This window comes from Diabrotica virgifera, chromosome 3 (genome assembly GCF_917563875.1).
Source record: "Diabrotica virgifera virgifera chromosome 3, PGI_DIABVI_V3a".
NCBI classification, from domain to species: Eukaryota; Metazoa; Arthropoda; class Insecta; order Coleoptera; family Chrysomelidae; genus Diabrotica; species Diabrotica virgifera.
In genome coordinates this window covers 231,532,015-231,557,532 of record NC_065445.1, presented here as the reverse complement: position 1 = coordinate 231,557,532, position 25,518 = coordinate 231,532,015, and the positions used below count along the sequence as shown (strand labels likewise).

The 25,518-nt window shown below is 31.4% G+C and overlaps 1 protein-coding gene across 9 annotated transcripts in view; it reads right to left on the bottom strand.

Annotated features, from left to right (window-relative positions):
- Window positions 1-25,518, bottom strand: part of LOC114331769 (mitogen-activated protein kinase-binding protein 1) — a 742,485-nt gene that overhangs the window by 600,875 nt on the left and 116,092 nt on the right. For 8 of the 9 annotated variants that reach the window (XM_050645932.1, XM_050645936.1, XM_050645940.1 and 5 more), the window contains exon 2: window positions 16,134-16,432. In XM_050645932.1, the coding sequence (XP_050501889.1) occupies window positions 16,134-16,217 (84 nt within the window). In that variant the 5' untranslated portion in view covers window positions 16,218-16,432. Of the gene's footprint in view, window positions 1-16,133; window positions 16,433-25,518 lie in introns of those variants that run through there. The other variant, XM_050645934.1, reaches the window with a different exon arrangement.

Below are 25,518 nucleotides of genomic sequence, written 5' to 3'. Positions count from 1 at the left end.
TTCAATGCGGTTTTTGATTATTTCATGTCAAATCCTCCTCCCTGTCTTAACCCATTGAATGTTCTGTTTTTGTAGGATCTCCCATAATCTTAATCGTGCCACGAGTCGAATGACTCCAAATCTATGAATGACGGATAGACTGTTCCTTCATTTGAAATGTACCGTTTTCTATTGTCTGTGATAGTAAATATAGGTGTGATCCTGCGTACTTCTTTGCGGAAGTCAATTCTACATACGGAGTTCTACAGTGATCATTCTGCAAAATGTTTCATTTTCTTATGTGAACTTACTCATATTTGTACGACTACTTCCTTCCCTTTGTTAATAATCTGCTTTAAAATTCTAGGGATTTTATCATGTCCTGTCGTGTTTCCATTTTTAGTGGTGTTATAGTGCGTCTTATAGCTCCTCTTTTTGTATTTTTATTTTTCAATTCTTTCTATTACTATCTTCCAAGTATTTTTGTTGTTTAGTACTATAAATCTTAAAATATTCTTTGCATCGTTTTTTGATCCCTCTTTCCCTTTTAATTTGTGACCTCCCTCATCTTCAACTGTCATGGTGTCTGAGATTTTTGTTATTCTAAATAATTTAAGCACCTTATAAAATGGCTATTTGTATAACAAGGGAGGAAAGTGCCACTTTTCCTTCCGAGAATGAAGTTTACTGACGCTACTGCCCGACGCGTAGCGGAGGGCAGTAATCATTTAAGGGAGGAAAAGGCACTTTACTTCCATGTTATACATATGGTTTTTCCACCTACCTCAATTAACAAGTCATTTTTTCATTTTTAAATCATTTATTTATGTAACTAACTAACAAAATGTATTAGATTATTTCATTCATAGGAGATTCTGACCAATAGAAAGCTACAGAAATCTAAATTAAATTGATTATTTTTTGTTCATTTTAACTTCCAATCGTATAGTAAGATATTTGATCACGTGTTTAATTCTGTCCAATCAGATTAAAATTATACTGAGAATTATCTACTGTAGAAAATTACCAATAGAATTTTTTTAAGTAGATTGTTTCTGTTTAATGGCAACCAGTTTCCTAGTTTTGACAACTGTCACATTTAAGAAAATATCCATAATATACGCATTAAAAAATAATCTTTCGAATATCACTCGACAGTAAGAATAAATAAGAAAATAATGCTTCATTTTTACTTAAATTTGTTGTCATTGGGCAATAGCCACACGAGCCCTGCGGGCTGTCGTGTCTATTGCCAGACAACAAATTTTCGAAAAACTGTCGCATTATTTTCAATTTATTGTCACTCTCTTGTGATATTATACCCGATAATTTTTGATAATTTCCCGTCGTCAAGTATATTACGTCAGATGCCCTTCGTTGCTACGAAAAAATACATTCAGTGATATTAATGACAATTAATGTTTTAAAAATTATAAAAGTGATGACTTTCAACCGTGAAATATTTATAACAACTGTTTGTTTAATTGTATTAATTTTGTACTTACATAAATAAATTACAATAAAATTTTGGTTTTGAACAGTTTTATTCATGAAATAATCGCAACAAATTGCACTCCGGTCTCTAAAATTAATATAGAATTTTAGAGCTCTTGTGCAATTATACTGATAACTAAAACTAACAAGTATATACAGTATAACTGTCAACTGTCAAATATAAGTAAAATTATTAATGTAAACATTGTTAAATCAAAATAAAAATTTACTGTTTTTTACCATTCTGCAAAATACAGGGTGCTTTATAAATAAACGTTAAAATGAATAGATACTTACGTAATAGAAATAGATATTGTACAGAGCGTCAATAAGTTATATTTCATGAATCAAATACCATGACGTCACTTTTACTCCCTAGGGAGGAAAAGTAAGACTTTGCTCCCTACAATCAGGTCCGGAAAAGTATACTTTCGGTAGAGGTAGGTGGAAAAAGTTTTTGTTTTTCCTCATTACTAATTTCTAGCTTTTCTCAAAACTGTTTCTGCGACTTTTCCTTTACCATTTGTATGTTTTCTTTTTCTAATTTTCTTTGCTACTTATAATGCGCATATTTTCAACTGCTTTATTTGTTAAATATTTTTCTCCTTTTTAACTTTTATTTGTTCTTTAATTTCTTGTGTCCACCAAGCTGTTTTTTGTTCGCTGTTTTGCTAGCAAGACATGCTTCTCTAGCTGAATTAATGATAATTAGTTGTAATGTATCCCACGTTAGTGCTAGCGTTTTATTTTTTTTTTTTAGTTCAATTTGCTGCTTAACACGTTCTAGTCTTAGCTACTTGTTTTTCTTTAAGTTAAACTCTCACATCTATCATTGATTTTAATATCCTTTTCGTACCAGTACATTATAATCTACAATTCATTTAACCGCTCTACTCTATTCTACTGATGTATTTCTTGGTAGTTATATATCTTATTTGTTACAATAAGATTATACATTAGACAATATTCCAATATTCTTCTTCCATAATCGTTTTGTACCTGTTCTCTATATTTAGCCAATACTCTTGGAAAAGTTGCTTCCTAATTTTTTTCCTACCTTTCCGTTGAATATTACTCATTGAGACCCTTCCGCGGACACCTGACCCTCTTTTCCAAAATATGTCTTTTAGCCTTTCGTCCTCATTGGGTCCATAATATATTACTAGGTCACTATTTATTTATGACTGTATTTTTATTTTGCATAATCTTACATTTTTTTAATTAACTTGGCAGCTTTGTTAAACAAGTTTTCTCGTCTAATTTTATAGCATTTTCAAGATTTTATAATATTAAAAATTATATATTTTTTCGCTATAAGTCGGAAACTATTCATTTCCCACTCATACTATAGCAAAATTTAAATAACTGTGTAAAAAACATCGGTTCTTCCATAGGGGCAGATATGACATTCAATGTAATCAATTGGTTTCTTGGACAATATATTTTTTTCTGCTTTTAAACCGTGGTGTTCTAGTATACTTCCTTCAATAATTCCTAAAATATTACCATTTAAAATGACATCTTATCTAGTATAGCTGATAAATATCTGACTTTTCTGCGAGTTAGGAAATTTTTCAAATAATGTATTTTTTCTAATGGCCAACTTACACAAATAATATAATAAAATAAAGTCATCGTATTGGATTTTATAAATGTTCTATCGTTTTAAACAAATACTTCTCTATGTGATATGTGACGAGTCGTAGTCACAAGTGAGACTCAGTAATTAAAAGCAAATATTCCAGCCTAATTGATTGCATTAGAAAATAAATATAGAATGTTTCATACTATTCCAATATGGTAGATTAGAGATAACAATCATTTAAAAATAAATAGAAATTTTCAGCAGTATCAACATATAGTATTTTTACTACAAAAACGTTATTACGTAGGTCAAAATTTTTGACGTAAGAGAACTGTCAAAACATTAGAATGTGACTTTTCATTATTGCCGTGTTTATAATAAACATAGCAATAATGAAAAGTCACATTCTAATGTTTTGACAGTTCTCTTACGTCAAAAATTTTGACCTACGTAATAACGTTTTTGTAGTAAAAATACTATACCTACTTACGTAGAATGACCGATAAGTAAATGATTCGATATTGTATAAAGAGATGCCAACTTTTAGGCCACTACAGGACTGTAGTGCATGCACGTAAATAAAATATCCAGAAATAAAAATTCATCGTAAGATCTAAGGAAAAATTTATTAGGCTGTAAATGTAGCCTGCACTTTTGCAATTTATGGACGGAATATTATAAGAAAAGCACTTCGAAGGAAAAACGCACGTCTGGAAAAGTACGTTCTCTATTATGGAAGACAGAAACGAAATAAAAATGCTACAAAGAGAACTAGTATAAAATTTTGAATTTAACAAAGTTTTTGTAGGTATATGAGCAATTCTTTACTTTTTGACCACTACATACCTTAAAAGTAGCCAACAACTATTTTTTAGTGTTGGGTCTAACAATAGCCCTTTTTACGCTGTATTTGAAGAGCTATATCCTGAGTCCAGTGGGTCGATTTTCTCGCACAAAATCTTATTTTTCTTGTTATAGTGTCAATTTTTTGAAGAAATGCAAAACCGTAAAACATACGTTGTATTTTATAGGATTTTATAAGAATAACGAAAAGAAAACTTACAAAATTTTATGATTTTCAACTAATTGTCAAAATTTAACTAAACGAGGAAAAAAATGTAGAAACCGGTAAACGAATGGGTTTTTAAGTAGATACCTTTCAAACGAGCATTTGTAAAATCCTTCTATACTAAATTTAAAATCAAGATGCAGTAGAAATAAACAAACCAAGACACGTTAAACGCTACTCCCGAGTCATAATTTATAATGTATATACAGTGAGCACGACAAGGTTGGAATAAATTCATTTTCTCGAGAATGGACGATTTGGGAAAAAAATCCCGAAACAGGTCAATTTTCATTTTTAAATTACGACTTTTTGGCATATATATCATACTAGTGACGTCACCCATCTGGGCGTGACGTCATCGATGATTTTTTTAAATGAGAATAGTGGTCGTGTGATAGCTCATTTGAAAGGTAATTCAATTCTCTATTCAATAATATAAACATTAACATAATTATTTATACAGGTTGTCCAAAAAAATTTTTTTTGGATTAAATTTATTGACATAAAAAGAAGAATATATGTAATTTACTTAATTCAAAATACATTTTACTGCTCTCAGAAAACAGAAAAAAATGAATATTTGAAAAATAATAATTGATATTGGCTTAAATTAAATGTTCAAATTGTCACGAGGCTGGTGGGTGGCTGCTTTAATATTGAATTTAAGCAAAAAACAACATTTACTTGCCAAAAAACATTTTTTTCTGTTTTCTGATAGCAGTAAAATGTATTTTGAATTAAATAAATTACACACATTCTTCTTTTTATGTCAATAAATTTAATTAAAAAAAAATTTTTTTAGGCACCCTGTATAAATAATTATGTTATTGTTTATATTACTGAATAAAGAATTGAATTACCTTTCAAATGAGCTACCATACGACCCCTATTCTCATTTAAAAAAATCATCGATGACGTCATCACGCCCAGACGGGTGACGTCACTAGTATGATATATATGCCAAAAAGTCGTAATTTAAAAATAAAAATTGACCTGTTTCGGGATTTTTTTACAAAATCGTCCGTTCTTGAGAAAATGAATTTATTCCAACCTTTACGTGCTCACTGTATATACATTGTAAATCCCATATGATGATTTCCAAAGTTTATACAATGCAAATTATGATTCAGGGGTGCTCCTAGTAGCATTTAACGTGTCTTGGTTTGTTTATTTCTACTGCATCTTGATTTTAAATTTAATATAGTATATTCGACGATACATCTGTTTCAAAATACATCTGTTTTTCGAAAATCGCACTTTGTCATTTGTAAGCTCAGTACTTTTATCTCTGACCATATATTAAATAGCTTAAAAATTTAGGTGAATGTAGTTCTATATGTATTCAACAATCTCTACTGATTGAATTTCTTGGCACGAGCGTTTAACTAATTTTTGACCGACTAAAAATTGAGCTTTTTGCTTCATTTCCAATCCAAAGTGATAACAAACAAACTGAATAAAATTATAACATTAGCAAAAGAACAAGGTTTTAGGTCGGGAAGATCATGCACCGACGCTATCTTTACAATGAGGCAGATTCAAGAAAAATCGTTAGAATACAACAAACCGGCATACTTATGTTTCGTGAACCTTAAGAAGGCATTTGAGAGGGTCAAATTAAAGGACGTTATCCATTTATTGTACGCAAGAGAGATACCTCTAGGAATAATTAAAACGACGGAAAATATCTACCAGAAAAACACAATAAAAGTAAAAGTGAATGAAGAACTAACTGATCCAATTGAAGATGGCAATGGGATAAAACAGGGAGATTCCCCGAGTCCTGTGTTGTTCAACCTGATCATGGACGAAATAATAAAAAAAGTAAGAACAAAAAAAGGATACCAAATGGGAGAAAAACAACTTAAAATAGTCTGCTATGCAGACGACGCAATACTAATCTCTCAAAGTGAAGATGATTTAGTGAAGTGTACATTAGAGCTGGAGGCATCACACTATCTAGCTACGGAAAGCTCGAAACAGAAGTGGAAGATCAGGTGAATAAAGCAAATAGAGCCGCAGGTTGCCTGAATGAAAAAATATGGAGAAATAAAAACATCGGAAAAGAAGTGAAAGGCAGAATTTACAAAACAGTCATCAGACCAATAATAACATACGCGGCATGGATCGAAAGGTCCGAATGGTCGTGAGTTCGAATCTCACCAGGGTCAGGAATTTTTCGTTTATTATAAATTAATAGATGAAAATAGTTTCTGTCCTTGTGGGATCGGTACTCACCGGAGGGACCGCAGACGTTCGGATATAATTAGCGTCTGTTTGCAAAGACAATGACGTCGACTTTGCAAAGTAACAAGACACTTACTCAACACACACACTACACATGACACTAGGTGCCTAACTGCAAAAATTCACCGTACCTACCATGCCAATGACCTTTAGTTGTCGAGGCATTAACTAAATAAAAAAAAAACATACGCGGCAGAAACACGACCTGATACAGAAAGGACAAAAAGAATGCTAGAAACAGCAGAGATGAAAACACTGTGAAAAATCGATGGTAAGACACTGTGGGATAGAGCTAGAAGTGCAGATATACGACGGAGATGCAAGGTGGACAATATTAATAACTGGGTGAAAAACAGAAGAGCAGAATGGAACGACCACATAAGCCGAATGACAACAAATAGAGTAGTAAGGACGGCGACAGACGGTTCCCCAATAGGAAGACGATCAGTGGGAAGACCACGAAAAAGATGGAATTACAACTTACTGGAGGCACATTGACAGACAGAGTCATGTCTACATAAAAAGAAGAAGAACAAGAAGAAGAAGAGGAAGAAGAAGAAGCTTAATAAGTAAGCCAACACACGTTATCGTTAATGATTTCTCCCATCTGTCGTATTATTAAAATAGATAAAAATACCTAAATTTTAAGCGTCTATCAAAGCTTTAGGTGCTCGAGAACCAAAGTTATGGCAGTTTTAATTTTATCTGATGTATCGAATACATGCATTCGTTATTTAACCCTCCGGAGGTGACCTTATGCAGCGATGCATATTTTGTCGCTTTATATTGCCAGCAGTATTAGCATGTTGCGTACAATTCTCTTCAAGTAACTCTTGTAAACCTGCAGTATCTAAGACTCTAAGTAAGTAGCCTAGGCCAAACTAGTTTATCCTATCGAGTTCAGGACAAACTAGTTTGGCCGGTAAAATAATATACGATATAGAAAATTATTTTTAAAAAGTCGATAATTATTCTGTAATAATAACGCTGCTTCTAACCTTCAATAAAAATATGAATGATAAGTACCAAAATTATAATAATGAATACTCATAGGTTAACAAACTTTTTAAAGTTAATGACAGATAATACCCAGGTGTTTTTAAACTCCTAATCGAACTGTGGATACGTGAATACATATTGGTATAATAAGCACAGGTATCGATCCAAAACATAAATATTTATGAGAAAAGTTATGTATGAGTGCACATTGTCAAGTCTCATACACTGAAAATGAAGTAAACACTAAAATTCGATATCCCTTTGAAGAAAAAGCATTCTTGTTCATCGATTTAGTTCCTGACATAGATATCTTATTGTCGGTGTGGAATGAAGTCGTACATGTTTCACATGCATAACAGTATTACCTTACAAAAACTATTAACATATTAGATTACCTTATTTTATTACACATATTGCGACGTGTTTTCTATGCCAGTGAAAACCATTGAACCGTTTACTCTTTATTTATCATTCATAAAAAAAGGAAATTACAAAATATAACAGAATAACCCAAATTGAAAAAACTACTGAAAAATTTATCAAAAATTGCTAAGAAATATATTTATCAGATATTAAGGATTTGCCAATCCATTTAAAAGAATAGATAAACATTTAATAATGGAACATTTAAAACGATAATACATTTATATCACTTTTATCAAAGTAGAAACTAAAACTAGGAGTAATTATTGACATCTAAGTATATATCACCATAAAACACTAATAAGACCAGTGCTAACATATGGAGCAGAAACGTGGTCACCCACAGAAGGGAATTGCCTATTATTTCGAAATTTTCCTTTGAAATTTTGCCCACCTGTGCAGAGACCTTGACAGCGCACGGCACCAATCTGACAATTCTGGAAGAGCTTACTATAAAAGACCGGCTACTAATACAGGCATACCTTAAATTACTTCAGCCACATAGCCAGAAGTGGGACTATGGAATTAATGGTAGTAGAAAGAAAGATAAAAGGTCAAAGACCGAGAGGAAGATCCAAACATGATGGCAGACCAAATGAAGACTGGGAAAATCCCTACACGAAGCCGTCTACTGGTGCAGGATTGCAGCCAATAGAGACAGCAAGCTTACAATATTTAAATTGTCACCACGCACAGTGGTTCCAAATGCTGAAAACGTGGTCATGAGGTATAATAAAAAGTCCCTATTTAGGGATTTTCATGTTAACAGTTGTTTTCTCATACTATCGTAGAGTCGTAATACGAAGGTATAAGGATCAGACCGGATCTATTCTTACTCATAACTCCGGGACAAGTGAGCCATGTACGACCTTATTTTGGCCGGCTAAGTAAAAAAACGCATATGGGTGTAACAAAAATACAGGTCATAATTTAAATCACGTATTCTGGGATCAAAAATAGTTCGAATGAACCTAACTTACCTTAGTACAAATATGCACATAAAAAAAGTTATAGCCCTTTGAAGTTACAAAATGAAAATCGATTTTTTCGAATATATCGAAAACTATTAGAGATTTTTTATTGAAAATGGATATGCGGCATTCTTATGGTAGGAGCATCTTAAAGAAAAATTATAGTGAAATTTGTGCTCCCCATAAAAATTTTATGGGGGTTTTGTTCCCTTAAACCCCCCCAAACTTTTCTGTACGTTCCAATTAAATTATTATTGTGGTACCATTAGTTAAATTCAATATTTGTAAAACTTTTTTGGCTCTCAGTATTTTTTCGATAAGGCAGTTTTTATCGAGTTGCGGCTTCTTTTTTAATATGTTTACATAAAAATTGTATGGGGCTTTTGTTCCTTTAAACCTCCCAAATGTTTGTGTACGCTCCAATTAAACTATTACTGCGATACCATTAGTTAAACAAAATGTTTTTAAAACTTTTTTGCCTCTTTGTATTTTTTTGAGAAGGCAACTCTTATCGAGATATGGCTTCTTTTTTAATACGGTTCAAAATATACCTAAAAATGTAAATCATACATAAATTTTCATATTATTACCGAGTTTCCATAATCGTACTTAACCATATACAAATATGTGGTGGATTTGACAAATATTCAAAATATCTCGATAAAAACTGACTTTTAGAAAAAGTACTAAGAGCCAAAAAAGTTTTAAAAATATTGTGTTTAAGTAATGGTATATATATATATATATATATATATATATATATATATATATATATATATATATATATATATATATATATATATATATATATATATAGTTTAGCTCTCCAGGCCTAGAAGGCCCATGGCTTGGTTTACTATTCCTTTCCAATCTCTCCTATTTGCTGCTTTATTTTTCCAATTTGTGATTTTCAGTTCTTCTATGTCTTTTTCAACATCTTTCTTCCATCTGGTTTTCGGTCTACCTTTCTTCTTCTTTCCTCCTATTCCTCCCGTTAGTATTTTTTTGGGAAGTCTCGTGTTTGGGATCGGTCGCTGACCAGCGAATAGAACACACGTGTTTAGCTCGTATCTTAACTCGATTCTCGGGCAGATATAGCAATAAAACAATTGTGTTATACAAAAGTGCAGTGTAACTATAAACCAATATATGTAGGTACATAAATAAACAACCTAATTAGTTAACTAATTATACAGTGAAAAAATCGGAAAAAAGTAATTCCAACGATAAGGAATTAAATTCTTGTGTAAAGTGATAAAAACTTGTGTGATATCGAATATAAACAAAGCAGGTTTTGCAGTAGGTGGAAACAAAACAATATTGTGAATGGTGTATTTCTACAGGAAAATAAAGCATATTAATAAACAGAATCAGCTGTAAGTAGAAAACTTTATTATAATATAATTAATTTTATTATAAACAGATAACCAGGGCCGGATTTTGATTTTGATTTTACCTAGGAATAAAAGTGCTGGAAAATTAGTAACGGCTAGCGCGGGTGCGGGTGGGAATTTGAACTGTGAGTAGAGTTCTCCACGAAACTTCACCCGTGACGCATTGACTAATAACTCTAGCACGAAAAATAACTAGGAATTAAGAACAATGAGTTCAGATAGCGAATTAGATGATGAAATGAAAAGGAGAAGGGAAGAGGAGGAACATCCCAGCAAAAAATCAAAAATAACAGCTAGAACATCACAAAAAACAGATGAAGATAACATAAGTGGAATGGAACAAATGATGAAAATGATGAGGGAATTAGCAATGGATATAAAAGACATAAAAAAAGAACAATATAGATCTGGAGACGAAATCACACAACTAAAGAAAGAAATTAAAGAACTGAAAGATCAACAAAGCGGCTACAAAGATGAAATAAAAAAGCTGCGAGAAACAAACGAAAAAGCTATAAATCAAATAGGTCAATTAGAAAAAGAAATTAGTATAGCAAATGAAAAAATAGAGAAATTGGAAAGAGAAAGAAAGAGAAAAAATGTAATAATACAAGGAATAAAAATTGATACAAATGATCAGAAAGTTTTACGAGGGGCTATGGAGAATTTTATGGAAAAAGAGCTACAAGTTTCAGTAGATGTAAATGGAGCAAGGAAAATAGGAGAAAATACTGTCATAGTGGAACTCAACAGCGTGAAAAACAAAATAGAAGTAATGAAAAATAAAAGTAAATTAAAAACCAAAAAGGACGAAAGAATCTATATTAATGATGATATGTCAAAAGAAGAAAGAATTATTCAGAAAGAAATTAGAAGCAAGGCTATGGTAGAGAGGCATAATGGAAAAAATGTAAAAATAGGATACCAGAAGCTAATCATTAATGGTGAAATATGGACATGGAATAACAGCCAACAACAACTCATAAAAGAGAAAAATATACAACCAAAAAACTAGCAATACAACGAAAGCAGACTGAAATAACGGAGACGACATGGCAAAGTACAGGTACACGAAATAGACAAAATGTACAGATTATTAATGAAAAGCAGCCCATAAAAGAACATATATTAGTAGGAACATGGAATGTAAGAGGAACATACGAAGAAGGAAAACTGAAACACCTAGTAGATGAATGTAAAAAATATAAATTCGAAATAGTAGCACTACAAGAAACGAAACAACTAGGCCAAAACTCAATGGAAATAAATGACTATTTATTTTTCAATAGCGGAGGCGAAAATAGAATGTTAGGCACAGGATTTGTAGTAAACAAAAAGCTGAAAGATCTAATCGTTGACTTTAAACCAATTTCGGAGAGAATATGCATACTAAGAATAAGAGGAAAATACCAAAAAATAACATTTATAAACATACATGCACCGACTGAAGAGAAAAACATAGAGATAAAGGAAGACTTCTACAGTCAAATAGATACAGTATTCGAAAATATTCCCAAATACGATATAAAAATAGTACTAGGTGATGCTAATGCCAAAATAGGAAAAGAAGAAATATACACACCCACCATAGGAAAATATAGTCTGCATGAAACAACGAATGAAAATGGTCACCTCTTAATAGATTTTGCAAAAGAAAAAAACATGATCGTTATGAGCACGTACTTTCAACACAAAAGAATATATCAAGGAACATGGAGATCACCAGATGGAAAAACCATAAATCAAATAGATCATGTGCTCATCGAAAAAGACATGGAAAAATGTATAAAGAACATAAGAACATATAGAGGACCGGATGCAGACACAGATCACTTTATAGTCGGAATACAACTTAAACAGGTTATACCAGTTCTTAGAAATCAACAGAAAAAAAGGTACAAAGTAACTAAACCTATTAAGTAATGGTACTACAATAATAATTTAATTGGAACGTACACAAAAGTTTGGGGGGGTTTAAAGGAACTAAACCCCCATAAAATTTTTATAGGGTGTCCAAATTTCACTATAATTTTTTCTTAAGATGCTACTGTCATAAGAATGCCATATGCCCATTTTCAATAAAAAATCTTTAATAGTTTCCGATACATTGGAAAAAATGGATTTTCATTTTGTAACTTCAAAGGGTTGTAACTTTTTTTATATGCACATTTGTACTAAGGTAAGTTAGGTTCAATCAAACTATTTTTGGTCCCAGAATATGTGATTAAATTTATGACCTGTATTTTCGTTACACCCTGTATATTGAAAACGCTGTAAAGCGTATTGTAGTTTATCAATTATTATTGCTGTATTTTTATTGCTGTAAAGCAGATTCTTCTTTTTTAAGTATGTAGTAATGTAAGATAAAAGTTGACTAAAGATTTGATATACAATATCAAATAAATGATGATGAACAATAAATGTATAAAAATTTTAATGAATAAACCGTAAAAATATACTTGAAATAATCAAAATTTCGCAAAAACACATTCAAAAAGTATGTATATAATTCTGCGACTAATGTTTATTAATCTCAAAATGTACAGTCAGAAGATACAGAATAACATTGGTTTGACTGCCTTTAACTGCCTATGCATTACTGAAAGTGGTTTGAATACAAAAGTGTGAAATGACGTATATTACGTGATTCTGACGATTGTTGCGTACGTATGAGCGGTTGTGCCTAAGTAATAGGTTCCAAATATTGTACTTCAAAAAGCAAATGTATTGGTAGATCAGCAATTTCAAAAGGCCATTAAATGCAAAATTTCAAAAAATATACGCGTTTAAAATAAAATTTTCGAATTTATGTCGATAATATTGGATCCGCCATTTTGTTTAAAAAAAAATAATGTTAGATTTGCAATCAACTACCTTAAACTACCAAATTTGACAAAAAAAAATTTGCGTTTTGATTGATATTTTCAATTTAATTCTGCCATGTTGGATCCGCCATTTTATTTTCAAAAAAAATGTCAGATTCGTAATCAGCGATGCCAAAAAGCCTTATGTACGAAAGTATGTAATTCCGAAGTGTATGAACAATATACGTCTTTAAAGGTTCATGACCACCTTTTCGGCATTTGGAACCACAGTGCCATACCCAAACAAATACTTAAAGAATGAGGAAGAGGAGGAGCAGAGCTAATGACTTTTAATGCACCCATAAATTTTTTTACCCTCTAAGACGTTTTGCTATAGGACTGTTTAGAGAAAATTGAGGTCCCTTTATGTCCACAACAGCTCCTGAATCCATTCTTGAAAATTATTAAGCCTTGTTTACTCCCATTATCTTGCTTCTTCTTCTTTCTAGCATGATCGATCATACTAGTTAGTAGGCTACTGCCTGTTCATTGCCATCAAGTCTTCCTCGGACGATGAGCTCCAACATTCTGGCCATCGTTTTGGTGGTCTTTTACCTAATGTATTATTCGTTTTTGCGCTTTTACAGAGTCTGCTGTCCTCCATTCTCTATATATGTTTGTTCCAATATGTGTGCCTCTGTGTGACACACCTTCCTATGTCGTGTATTCCAGTTTTGTCTGATGTCTTCACTTCTTATTCTGTCACGTAGAGTTTTACCTTGGATACTTCTTAGTGTTCTCATTTCAACTGTTCTCATCATTTGTAACGTTCTATATGTGTCTGGTCTTGTTTCTGCCGCATATGTTATAATAAGTCTTATTGTTGTTTTATACACACACCGGCAAAATTAGCCGAACACCTTAAAAATGGGACATGTTTGATGTCTCAAATTTCCTAAACCTGTTGTCCGATTTGAGTGATTTTTTTAGTATGTTATAGCCTTATTATTTAAGAATATCTTTGTAATAATATTGTTGCTAGATAGGTAAAGGTAATTTTATACCGGGTGTAACAATCATACTGTGTTTTTTCCTTAAAGTTCGGAACACCCTGTGGAATATTCTCGCACATATAAAATATTGAAATTAAAACTCAATTATTGAAAAATTGAAATCTGTTATATCATTGCTTCCTGTCCTAATATATAATTATTATGTTTACAGGAGCGTATCTTTTATAAAATATAAAGGAAAAAATTCCTCTCATTGGCTGTATACCATAATAAAAAACTTACCAAGGAAGTAAAACTTCACTTGTAGGTAGATGGTATATAAATTTATTAAAATTTTTATCTCAAAAGATCCAAATTGGACCACTTCAATCCAATTTGGATCTTTTTAGATAAAATTTTTAATAAATTTATATACCATCTACCTACAAGTGAAGTTTTATTTCCTTAGTAAGTTTTTCGTATCTTTTATGTTCTTGTCAAGGGATGCAAAGTAGAGATATGTTACAACTTTAAGAGTTTTTTCTTTGGTTGTTCGATTCGTATATCCCTCTCGTTTTGATTTTCTCGGTTTTTAAAATATCATGCTTTGTGAGCGTGGTGGTGTTGTTCTTGTCGTATTTGTGGTAACAAATTATGGATTGAAGCAGTTTTATATTGAGCAAACTAGTCGACTGCTTCAATCCAGAATTCGTTCCCACAAATTCGACAAGAACAACACCACTGCGCTCAAAAAGCATGAGAATGGGAGGAAGTACAAATTTGACTTTGAAAACATAAAAAAATTAAAAACCGAGGAAATCAAAAAGAAGAGGGAGATATACGAATCGATAGAAATAAAAAGAAATACTAATGCAATCAATAAAAAAAAAGATACGAACAACCTAAATAAAATTTATTTTAATCTGATTTAAATAATAATAAATATAACACCACCAAAAAAAACTGTTATGCCTGATTGCACCAACAGATCTTAAACTTAAGACGTGCCTTCAGCTTAGCTTACTAAACTTACGCGTTGCACCATTAAGTCTTAGATCAATTTTCAGCTTGCCACAATGGATTGCATCTTATAACTTCGTCTCAGTTAAGACGTGGTTAGATAAGAATCGAAAATTATTCTATAAGCTGAGCTGGGCTAAGCTGGAGCTTAAGATTTGTTGGTGCAACCAGACATTAAAGTCGTAACATATCTCCACTTTGCATCCCTTGACAGCAACATAAAATATACGCTCTTGTAAACATAATTATATATTAGGACAGTAAGCAATGATATATCAAATTTCAATTTTTAATTTGTGTCTGTCCATTATCGTTAGTGTCTCGTTTACGTGCTGGTAAGTTTTTAATATGTTTTACAATAACACCTTGTCTTCATGTGTATAATTTTAGAATCTTGACAAAGGCAAGGATAACCTGCCGAAACGTTGATTTTTAAATGGAAAAATAAAATCTAGTTTCAATTTTAACCTTAAGAGGAAACAGTAGCGATCAACAGGTAGCGAAAACGCGTTCCAAGATTGCGGTTGTAATTTTGAATATTTTTTCGAGATATTTGGCACACGTATTCGTAATATAATAAAGAATGGCGGTACAGAGCCCAATTTGAAAAATATATTAATATGTGGAAATTACTCTGTAATTAAATACAATATTAAAAAAACGAGCCTGTACCTCCATTAAGAAGAACAAAAAAATACACTTTCTTCAAATAAACTTTTTTATCCGATGCCTAGATTTTGTGTCATTTTGGAACTAATAAAATTTTTTATTTCATTAGTAGTTCCAAAATGACACAAAATCTAAGCATTGGATAAAAAAGTTTATTTGAAGAAAGTGTATTTATTTGCTCTTCTTAATGGCGGTAAAAGCTCGTTTTTTTAATATTGTATTTAATTACAGAGTAATTTCCACTTATTAATATATTTTTCAAATTGGGCTCTGTACCGCCATTCTTTATTATATTACGAATACGTGTGCCAAATATCTCGAAAAAATATTCAAAATTACAGCCGCAATCTTGGAACGCGTTTCTGCTACCTGTTGATCGCTACTGTCTCACCTTAATGATCAAACCTAAACCAAATAAACACTATACACATTTATCTAAAATGTGTTATTATTTACGAAATACTTAAAATTAGAAGTAAACACTCACCCTATCAGTGATCCTTTCTTCAACCTTTCCCCTCTTCAAATTCCTAGCTCTGATTACTTTCCCAGGTCCGTCGAATTCATCCATCGCTCACTTTTACAAACACAAATATTAATTACTCGGCACGACTTCCGAAATTTTAACACTCACACTATATATTTTTGCTTTAAAAAATTTGTTTTGGTGCTACATTATTACAAGAGGACGGGATAAAAATTTCAATTTCAGTTTAATATTTAAGCATCTCGGCAACGAGGATCGGTGATTGATTCATTGTTTGTTTGATGAGTGGATTAGATCATCTGAAACAATTGAAAAATAAATTGTTAGTAAACAATCTGATACAGAGATGTGTTGGAAGATTATTAGGAAAATGTTTCCTTAAGGGCGTAGGCAAAATTGCGCGCAAATGCGTTTTAAATGCATTCATTTTTTTCGAATCCTGATAAAACTAATAAGTATTTTTGAAAAATTTAAACGCCGTATGAAAGATTACATTCTTACCGAGGGCCCAAAGTCCCTTAGAATAACCAAAAATTTTCTTTTGGATGAGATATTTTAAATTAAAAATCACACTAAACTTTCTCTTTTTTTACCCCTTTAACTTATAAAATAAACATTATAGAAGTTTTCAGGGACATTTGGCCCTCGGTAATAATGCAATCTTTTATTCTGCGTTTAAATTTTTCAAAAATATTTATTAGTTTTGTCAGGGTTCGAAAAAACACATTGGCCCGAAATTTTGGGCCTGCACCCTTAATACAAAACAGCTTTTGGCAATTATGTCAGTAACAACTACCTAAAAAAACACAATTATAAAATAAATTATTTATTTGATGATTTGAACATGAAAGCGCTAAAATCTGCATGGTCAACTATGATAAATTTATTTGACGTCCCTCAGCGGAGTTAAACATATTTTACCCCATGGGATACCATGTTATACCAGCAACTGACAAGAAATGGCAAAGCTATGACATTTCATGTCAGTTATAGAAAAACAGTGGCGGCTCGTGACCTCAGTATGCGGGTAGGCTACACATATACTTCGGGTAGGCGACAAAAAATATCCTACAATTTGTAATACATTTTGAGCCGTCTTGCAATACTAAATGTAATCTATGAGCGCAACAATGTGTAAAAATTGCTTTTGGAGCATCTACTTTAATTTTTGATTGTAATCCGTTTAAAGAGCCAGCCATTACACTTGCACCATCGTAAAATTGAGCAATTAATTTATTTTTGTAATCATATGGCTCAAGCACGTTTGAAATTAAACTATATAGAGCGTCTGCAGATCTATTCTCGCTAACATCAAAAAACCCTAAAAATCTTTCTGTTACCTGACCAACCTGTGATTTTTCGGTTATATCAGTAGTATCGTCCGCTAGTATAGAAAAAAATTGACTTTCATTAATTTCTGTTGAAATTTCATTTTTTACGTAATCGGCAAGGCAATCTATTAAATCATTTTGTATTGTTTTTGACAAACCCGTGAACACCCCTTCTATTTTTTAACATGATCCTGGATTTCCTGATCGCGTTTAACTACTAAATTAAAAATTTCTTTAAAATTACCCATGTTTGAAGAATTATGGCTCTCATCACGACCGCGAAATGCAAGTTCTTGTTTTACTAACAGAATTGTAACATCAATTTCTTCAACTTCTTCAATCTTTTTCAACTTCTTCATGATATATCTTATTAGATAGAGAAATTTGTCCAGCTAAAGCACTGTCAATAGTTTGTTTATTTTTTTTCTAACCGTTTTAAACCTAAGCAATTGTTTAAATGTTCTTTCGAAGATTCATGTTTTTTTACACTAGCTGATAAATTTTTCAAATCTGAATATCCCTGACTCACCCAAACATTTTGCTTCAAATTTGAGAGCAACAGACAAGGCCAACAGAAAAGTGAATTTTTAAAATAACTTCCGCTTAGCCATTTATGATTTTCATACCATATTGTTTTAAACGATCTCGAAAATGGTCGATTGTCTTTTGTCTTATCTGTGGATAAAATTGTTAAATTTGGTAAAGGCCGGCCCATTGAAATAATTTCTGATCTTTCTTGATTTTAGCGCCTTGAAAAAGGCGTCTCGATCAAACTGCATATTACATCGTTTAAAATATTCATATTCGATGACTAAAGATTTTCCACCAATAAAACTAACACACCTAAGTTTATGTATCAAATAATAATTTACTCTTCGAATAAATTGATAAGTTAACAATTAACCTCGCTTTAAATTTTTAATTATCTATATAATCTAATAACACAATTCGTCAGTTTAACTTTAAATTATCCAAATTGTATTGAAACACAATAAAAATATAATGGACGACTGACAAATAACTATTCACAGATTTATTTGTCGTTAGTGAATTATTACTAAATTAATATAAAATTAAAATGCCCTTCAATAGACCGATCTCAAATTTACCTGTTTATTATTCAGTTTTCATAAACAAATTTAAATTGTCCTACCTAGTTTTATTCAATACTTAAAACAGTTCCACAAGACACAAGAGAAGCAACTGATAAAATTTTGTAGGTCCGGCTATAAGACTCTGTGCCTACCAGCCCTTTCAAAATCGTAGAATACGGTCGCTACCAGCAGACCTGCAGCAGGCCTGCTCGCGTAAACAGAGAGAGATCGCACGTCAATTCGGTGTTGGCGTCGTTCTATTTCAGGCTACGTTTTCAAGTGCCTGACCAAGGAAGAATATAGAATCTTATACAGTACTACTGATACTACAAGGAGCATACAATAATAGACCTGGATCCCGCGTAAGAAAGAAAAGTTGATTAATAGCAAGCTGAAAATTTGTTAATAGCTTAACGGTGTCTAGTCGGACAAACTTTGATGCACGGGAACACTGGAACAGGGGAAGTTTTAACTGTGGAGCATGATAAACGTGTCGTCCTGACAAGTTTATGATTGTGAAAAATAGCAAGTTGTTTTTAAGTTTATTCGATAGCCAACGTTATTTAATATATGGGAAAATGTTTGTCCGACAAAAATGTTGGGCATTTTAACGAGTCCGACACGTAGAACATGTCACATCACAGGAATTATGTTGGTGATGAATAGCAGTCTGATTTTTGCATGAGAGTTTAATGAAAGGTTAAAAAAGCAATTGGAAGTTCTGTCCGACAAAATTAATGGGAAGTTTTCGTAGTCGGACATTCTAAACAGATAAGATATAGACAAAAATGCTGGTAATAAATAGCTTTCCGACAAAGACGAAATTTAATTAAGTAAATTATTCCTTACCAAGAATGACTGTTGTCGGAAAAAAATAAGGGGTAGATTTTGTAGTCGGACAATTTAAAAAAATAATTTTTGAAATTTCAATAAGGGGTGGTTATTCTATGTCAAAAGTACCTGCAATCAATTACAATCGATATCTTTCGATTTATGTCAACATCATTTAGATACCTCACTCTAATACATTTATAGTAGATCAGGCAAATTATATTATGGATTGAGTGGTCTAGCTATCTTTGTCTGCCACATGCGCGGGACCGCTTGGTTAAAAGAGATAGATAGACCACCTATCGACTTTTTGCACTGTATTCCCTGTCTACCCTTATGTCTACGAATACATTTCCATTTAAGAAAAACTGTCACTTTTGACAATAATTCATAATAAATTACAATCGTAACTTCAAATTTAAACTAATCGATTTATTTTGGCAGCAAATTATTTCTTGCCATGTGACATATTAATTACATTATTATTTCATTTGTAGAAAGTTGAGAAAAATTACGTTATACAATTTTAGTAATAATTTATTTAGGTACCCTTTTTCAATCAAGCAAAGCCTTATAGCACGAAGAATGATATTCAATAGAACATTCACAATTATCTGGCAATTGAACCTCATTGAATTGATGACCAAGTATTTTACTAACTTTGTAAAATGTTCGAAAATTACTCAAAAATGTTCCGTTGAATGGTTTCGCTTTTGATTTGGCGACTTAAAATTTAAACTGTTGACACTCAAAAATAGACACAAAAACACTCCATAGTTAATATAAATTTTATTTTTAGCTTCGAACACATGTGGCAAACAGAAACTCAGAGACCATGTACTTTCAAATACTACTTTGTATAGCACAAAGTGTCACACTGACAAATGCAGCCTTCTAATACATACTTCTAAGCATAATGTGTCATATTTACGTCTATTCTTATAAGCACCGAAGTTTTAGACTCTTCACATTTTTCAATGTCGTTTACAGGGTTAAGATTTGAGTATGGAAAAAAATGTATACAACGTTTTTTGTAGGAAATTTTCCGTACTTTCTGATGCGCCTAATTAGAAAACCCTAAGAGATTGCTTTCACATGTTCTTTGACATTTTTTATTGTCATTTTGAGAATATCTAGAACAAACTCCACCCAAAAAAATAATTATTTTGCAATATATACATGCATTGATACTTACCTCACTGTTTTTGGAGTGTGCATGTATATATATGCACATGCAAATATGTAAATATAAATAATAATATACAACTAAAATAGCTTTATCAATATGTGACTGCCATTCTGAAAAAATGTTTTTTATTCATTTCCTTCGATTTGCCCAAACTTTTTGTCCGACATATAACTTTTTGCGTTACAAAATATAATTTGTACATAAACAAATCAAAATTAGCTTGCTATTTATCACCAACATTTTTGTCTATATCTTACATGTTTAGAATGTCCGACTAGGAAAATTTCCCATTCATTTTGTCCGACAGAACTTCCAATTGCTTTTTTAACCTTTCATTAAACTCTCATGCAAAAAACAGACTGCTATTCATCACCAACATAGTTCTGTGATGTGACATGTTCTACGTGTCGGACTCGTTAAAATGCCCAACCTTTTTGTCGGACAAACATTTTTTCGTATATTATATAACGTTGGCTATTGAATAAACTTAAAAACAACTTGCTATTTTTCACCATCATAAACTTGTCAGGACGACACGTTTATCATGCTCCACCGTTAAAAGTTCCCCTGTTTCAGTGTTCCCGTGCATTAATGTTTGTCCGACTAGACACCGTTAAGCTATTAACAAATTTTCAGCTTGCTATTAATCAACTTTTTTTTCTTACGCGGGATCCAGGTCTATAATTATAACTACGGAGAAAATTTTTTGGATATTTTTAAAAATAATTTGGATAATTTTTTCTATTTTATTGTAGGTATTAGGTCAAAATTTATAAATTACAATTTTGAAATAAGTAATTTATATTATTGTACTACATTTGAAGAGGGTAGGCAGCGCCTACCTTGCCTAGCCCGACGGGCCGCCCCTATTTTTTTTTATTTTGGAGGTATAATATTTATAATTATTTTATATTATGCTAATATGCCAATAGTATGCTAATATCCTGAAAATTTTGTTTTTTAACACCCGGATACCTACAGTTTTGTTACAAAAATAGTAACAACACTTAAATAAAGTAAACAGGACGATTTTTAATAAGTAGGTATGTATTAGTAATAGACTTGAACTTTCCCATACTACAATTTTTACATTCTACTGCAATACAAACGAATAGGATTGCAGTTCAAAAATGATTTCAAAAGTTCAGTATAATGTGACACTAAAGACACACTATATACTCCGGTCAACTTACATACACATCCGAGGTTACAAAAATTACCATCAAGCTGAAAATTGACAGGATTGTTCAAAATACCATGATAAATGAAATCTAAAAAGTCCTCATAAATCCGACCCGAGCTAAAAAATTTATGCGGGGTCAAAGGTCACCAAATATAGTTTTTAGCGATTTTCAGCGAAACGGTAAGTTTTATCATAAAATTAGTTCTAACAAAAAATGTAGATTAGATAATTATCTATAAAAAATGTCGTATTATCTTTTTTCCAAAGAGACACCGTTTTTGAGATACGACGACTCAAAAAGTTGTAATCGTCATAATATGCGCACACGTTTCCACACCACCTTTGAGGTAGTGTACTTAGCACGTTTTTAACGTGGTTTTCCCAGTAGGCCTATTCCTCCGATCTGTTATGATTCTGTTTAATTTGAAGCTATTGAATAATTGATATTAACAAGGGTTAAAAATGATAAATGCGGTATAAATTAAAAAAAAAGGGAAATTTATCCAGCTGGTTCATAATTTTCTAATACTTCTGCTTCCTCTTCTCCTTGTTCTTCTTCTTCCTCACATTCTAGTTCTTCTTCTTCTTCTTTTTGTTCTTCTTCTTCTTGTTCATCCTGCGTGCAAGTAGATTGCCCTAATAATAACACATCGCATGGCTCCTCGATAGAATCAAATGAACCCTCAGTTGTTGGTGATGCAACATTGGAGCACGACTGGTTTTGACAATTAGTGCATGCTACCAAACAAAACAGTCCAACTTTTTTGCAACCACATTTAGCGCTACATCCCTTTTTACAGCTGCAAAAAATTGTGTTCAGGAGTTTTTCCGGTGCAGGTGGGAGTAAAGTTTGAATTGGTTCTAATGAACTGTCGACTAATTTCCATCTCCAGTCTTTTGGATCTAGCTGATAACCAAGCCACACTTGAACTTGGTAATATACCCGAAAAAGATGTTAATGAGCAGCCGCTGAGGTTGGTGGAAGACAAGATAATTGCACTTGTTTTTTATTTCGAGTATTTTTAAAGAAACATGCATATCGAAACTTATCTAAGCACGTAGTTTTTTTAGGCGCTCCATACATACAGAGAAGGACGCTAATTCCGTTGGAAATAACTTCTTGTGAAGTTTAATTAGTTTTTATTTAAACTTCAGTACATTCAAGTAATATAGGTTTAACACGTATTTTCACTACGTAGTAGTACTCAAGACTAATTAGTACCTCGAGGGTGTCATCTACCTTAAGGATTTCGAAACCCAGGAAGATAAAGGTGTAATTTGCATAATAGTAAAGAAACTAAATTTGCATAAAGTTTATTGTATATTGAAATGTTTATTAGTACTTAGCAATAAACATTTTGCCTAGAAAGTTGGCTTTCATTATTATGTTCAAACCCTTCTGAGAAAAGATTAGCTAGGGTGATTAGATTAGCCGACGTACCGATAGACCGTGTTTATTCCGACAAAACCCATCTTTACAAATTGAATAAAACACATAAGTAAGAAGAATTATTATAAGTTAATACTTTGTCATATCAATTAACTATTTTTGTTGGGAATAAGCCGTAAAATTAAAATAATAATTCTTATTATTTTCGCGTTACATTCACTTTGTAAATATTTTTTTGTTGGCTGTAATATAATACAGCTTATATATTGCATCCCTCGGTAGACCGCAAGCTGTATAGTAGACACATTATCATATTTATAATATCTTATATTATTATGTGTAATATAAGTTAAGTTGACGATATAATGTATGTTTACTTGTATTACAGCTTCAGTGACATCATGATGTATATACGTGGTGTACTAATACATATATTATGACGATTAGAACTCTTTCAATGTTGTATCATTGTATCTCAAAAACGGTGGCTCTTACGAAAAAAAAGTATTAAGATATTTTTTATAGATAATTATCTAATCTACATTTTTTGTTAGAACTAATTTTATGATAAAACTTACCGTTTCGCTGAAAATCGCTAAAAACCATATTTGGTGACCTTTGACCCCGCGTAAATTTTTTAGCTCGGGTCGGATTTATGAGGACTTTTTAGATTTCATTTATGATGGTATTTTGAACAATCCTCCCAATTTTCAGCTTGATGGTAATTATTTTAACCTCACTCCTATTTTTGAGTCTAATTAGACCGGTCTAATAGTGTCTCAGATCGGTTGTAGAATTGTCCTGAGGTTTCACTTAAATAACAGTTTTCGCGTTCATAAAGTATTTCCAAATATTTTTTATCCTTTGTTGTTAAATGTTAGGCTTAGTCTTGGGTACATATATCTTTGTTTTATAAATATTTATCTTCTTTTAGAACAAAAACGAGATGTTTCTTGAAGAAACAAGAACGTGAAGTAAAGAATTTGATTTCAAATTTGTGATTTACTCAAAACGAGGTTCAGCATAGGAGAAGAAATGATAATTATTGCAAACATATTGTAATTAATATAAAAAACGCGTCAATCTTAGCACAAATTATGTTAGCCACAGCTATTTTGGGAGATCCCATAAGATCAAAGATTGCGATCAGTAAATTAGGAAGGTATTGTTTAGTTTTTATTTTAAATAATGAATCTATAATCTGTAAATATGCAAAATATAGCACATTCATATTAAAATAGGAAGGCATTATCTTTGTTTATCGTCTATTTAAAATATTTTGTATATTCACAATATAACTAACATATTATATGGTATTATAGCTCTAACATTTATATTTATAAATTAGAATACTTTCCATATTTTATATGGGGAGTTAATGTTTATTGATCGAAACTTATATTCGTTGTTCATTGGAAACACATTTAGAGGCTATAGATAGACAATTTATTATTCAGTAAATTAAAATAAAATATCGTTATAGCACTCATATTATATTAAGAGTCGCATTCTTTAAGCAGTACAGAAATCTGTTCATTAAATATTTTAGATATTTGGGGAACCATTCCTTAAGAGCAATATGTATGTCCGTAATCTATTTTATGAACTAAATACATAATAATGTCACGGTGTAAGCCAGTTGCTTTAAAACTTTCTATTTCATTAAAAAGACGAAAATAATAGTAGAAAAAAAAAGAGTGTGTGTCCTTTGTAAGCACGTAAGAAGTTATACTTCTATTATTATGATTTAAACGAAATAAATATATTTTAAACAGTTTAATTGTATTTTTATTCAAATATTAAACTAATTTTAATACTTAAAATAATCCCAAAAAATTAAAAATACCGTCAATACGTAATTCTTTATAAACTGCAGCTTCCTCGCAATTACTTTTCCCTTGATGAATTGTAGAAAATCTAGAAAACGTCAGATTTTCTACACAAATTTTTAATTTTCTGTTCATTATATTTTAATACTAATTATTCTATTCCCAACGAAGATAAATCCAAAGACACAAAAATTATAATAAACATATTTACTAAATACACCAATATATTTTTTTCGCACTTTATTTGCATTGATACATACGTAACTTGAAAGAGTTGGCAACTAACTTCATACTGTCAGTGTGTCGATTAGAAGAAGCTAGGTGGAAAAAATAATTGTTCATCATATTTACATTTGTATCGAGCAATAATATAATTTGATAATAAAATAAATCATTTTTATTAGTTAAAAACTGAATCAGAGAGGTCTAGAAGCCTAGAAAATAAATAAAAAAATTGAAAACAAAAGTTTTTCTATATTTAATGCATTATAAATACAAATACATAAATATATAAATAAATATTCGTCTGATCTTGAAG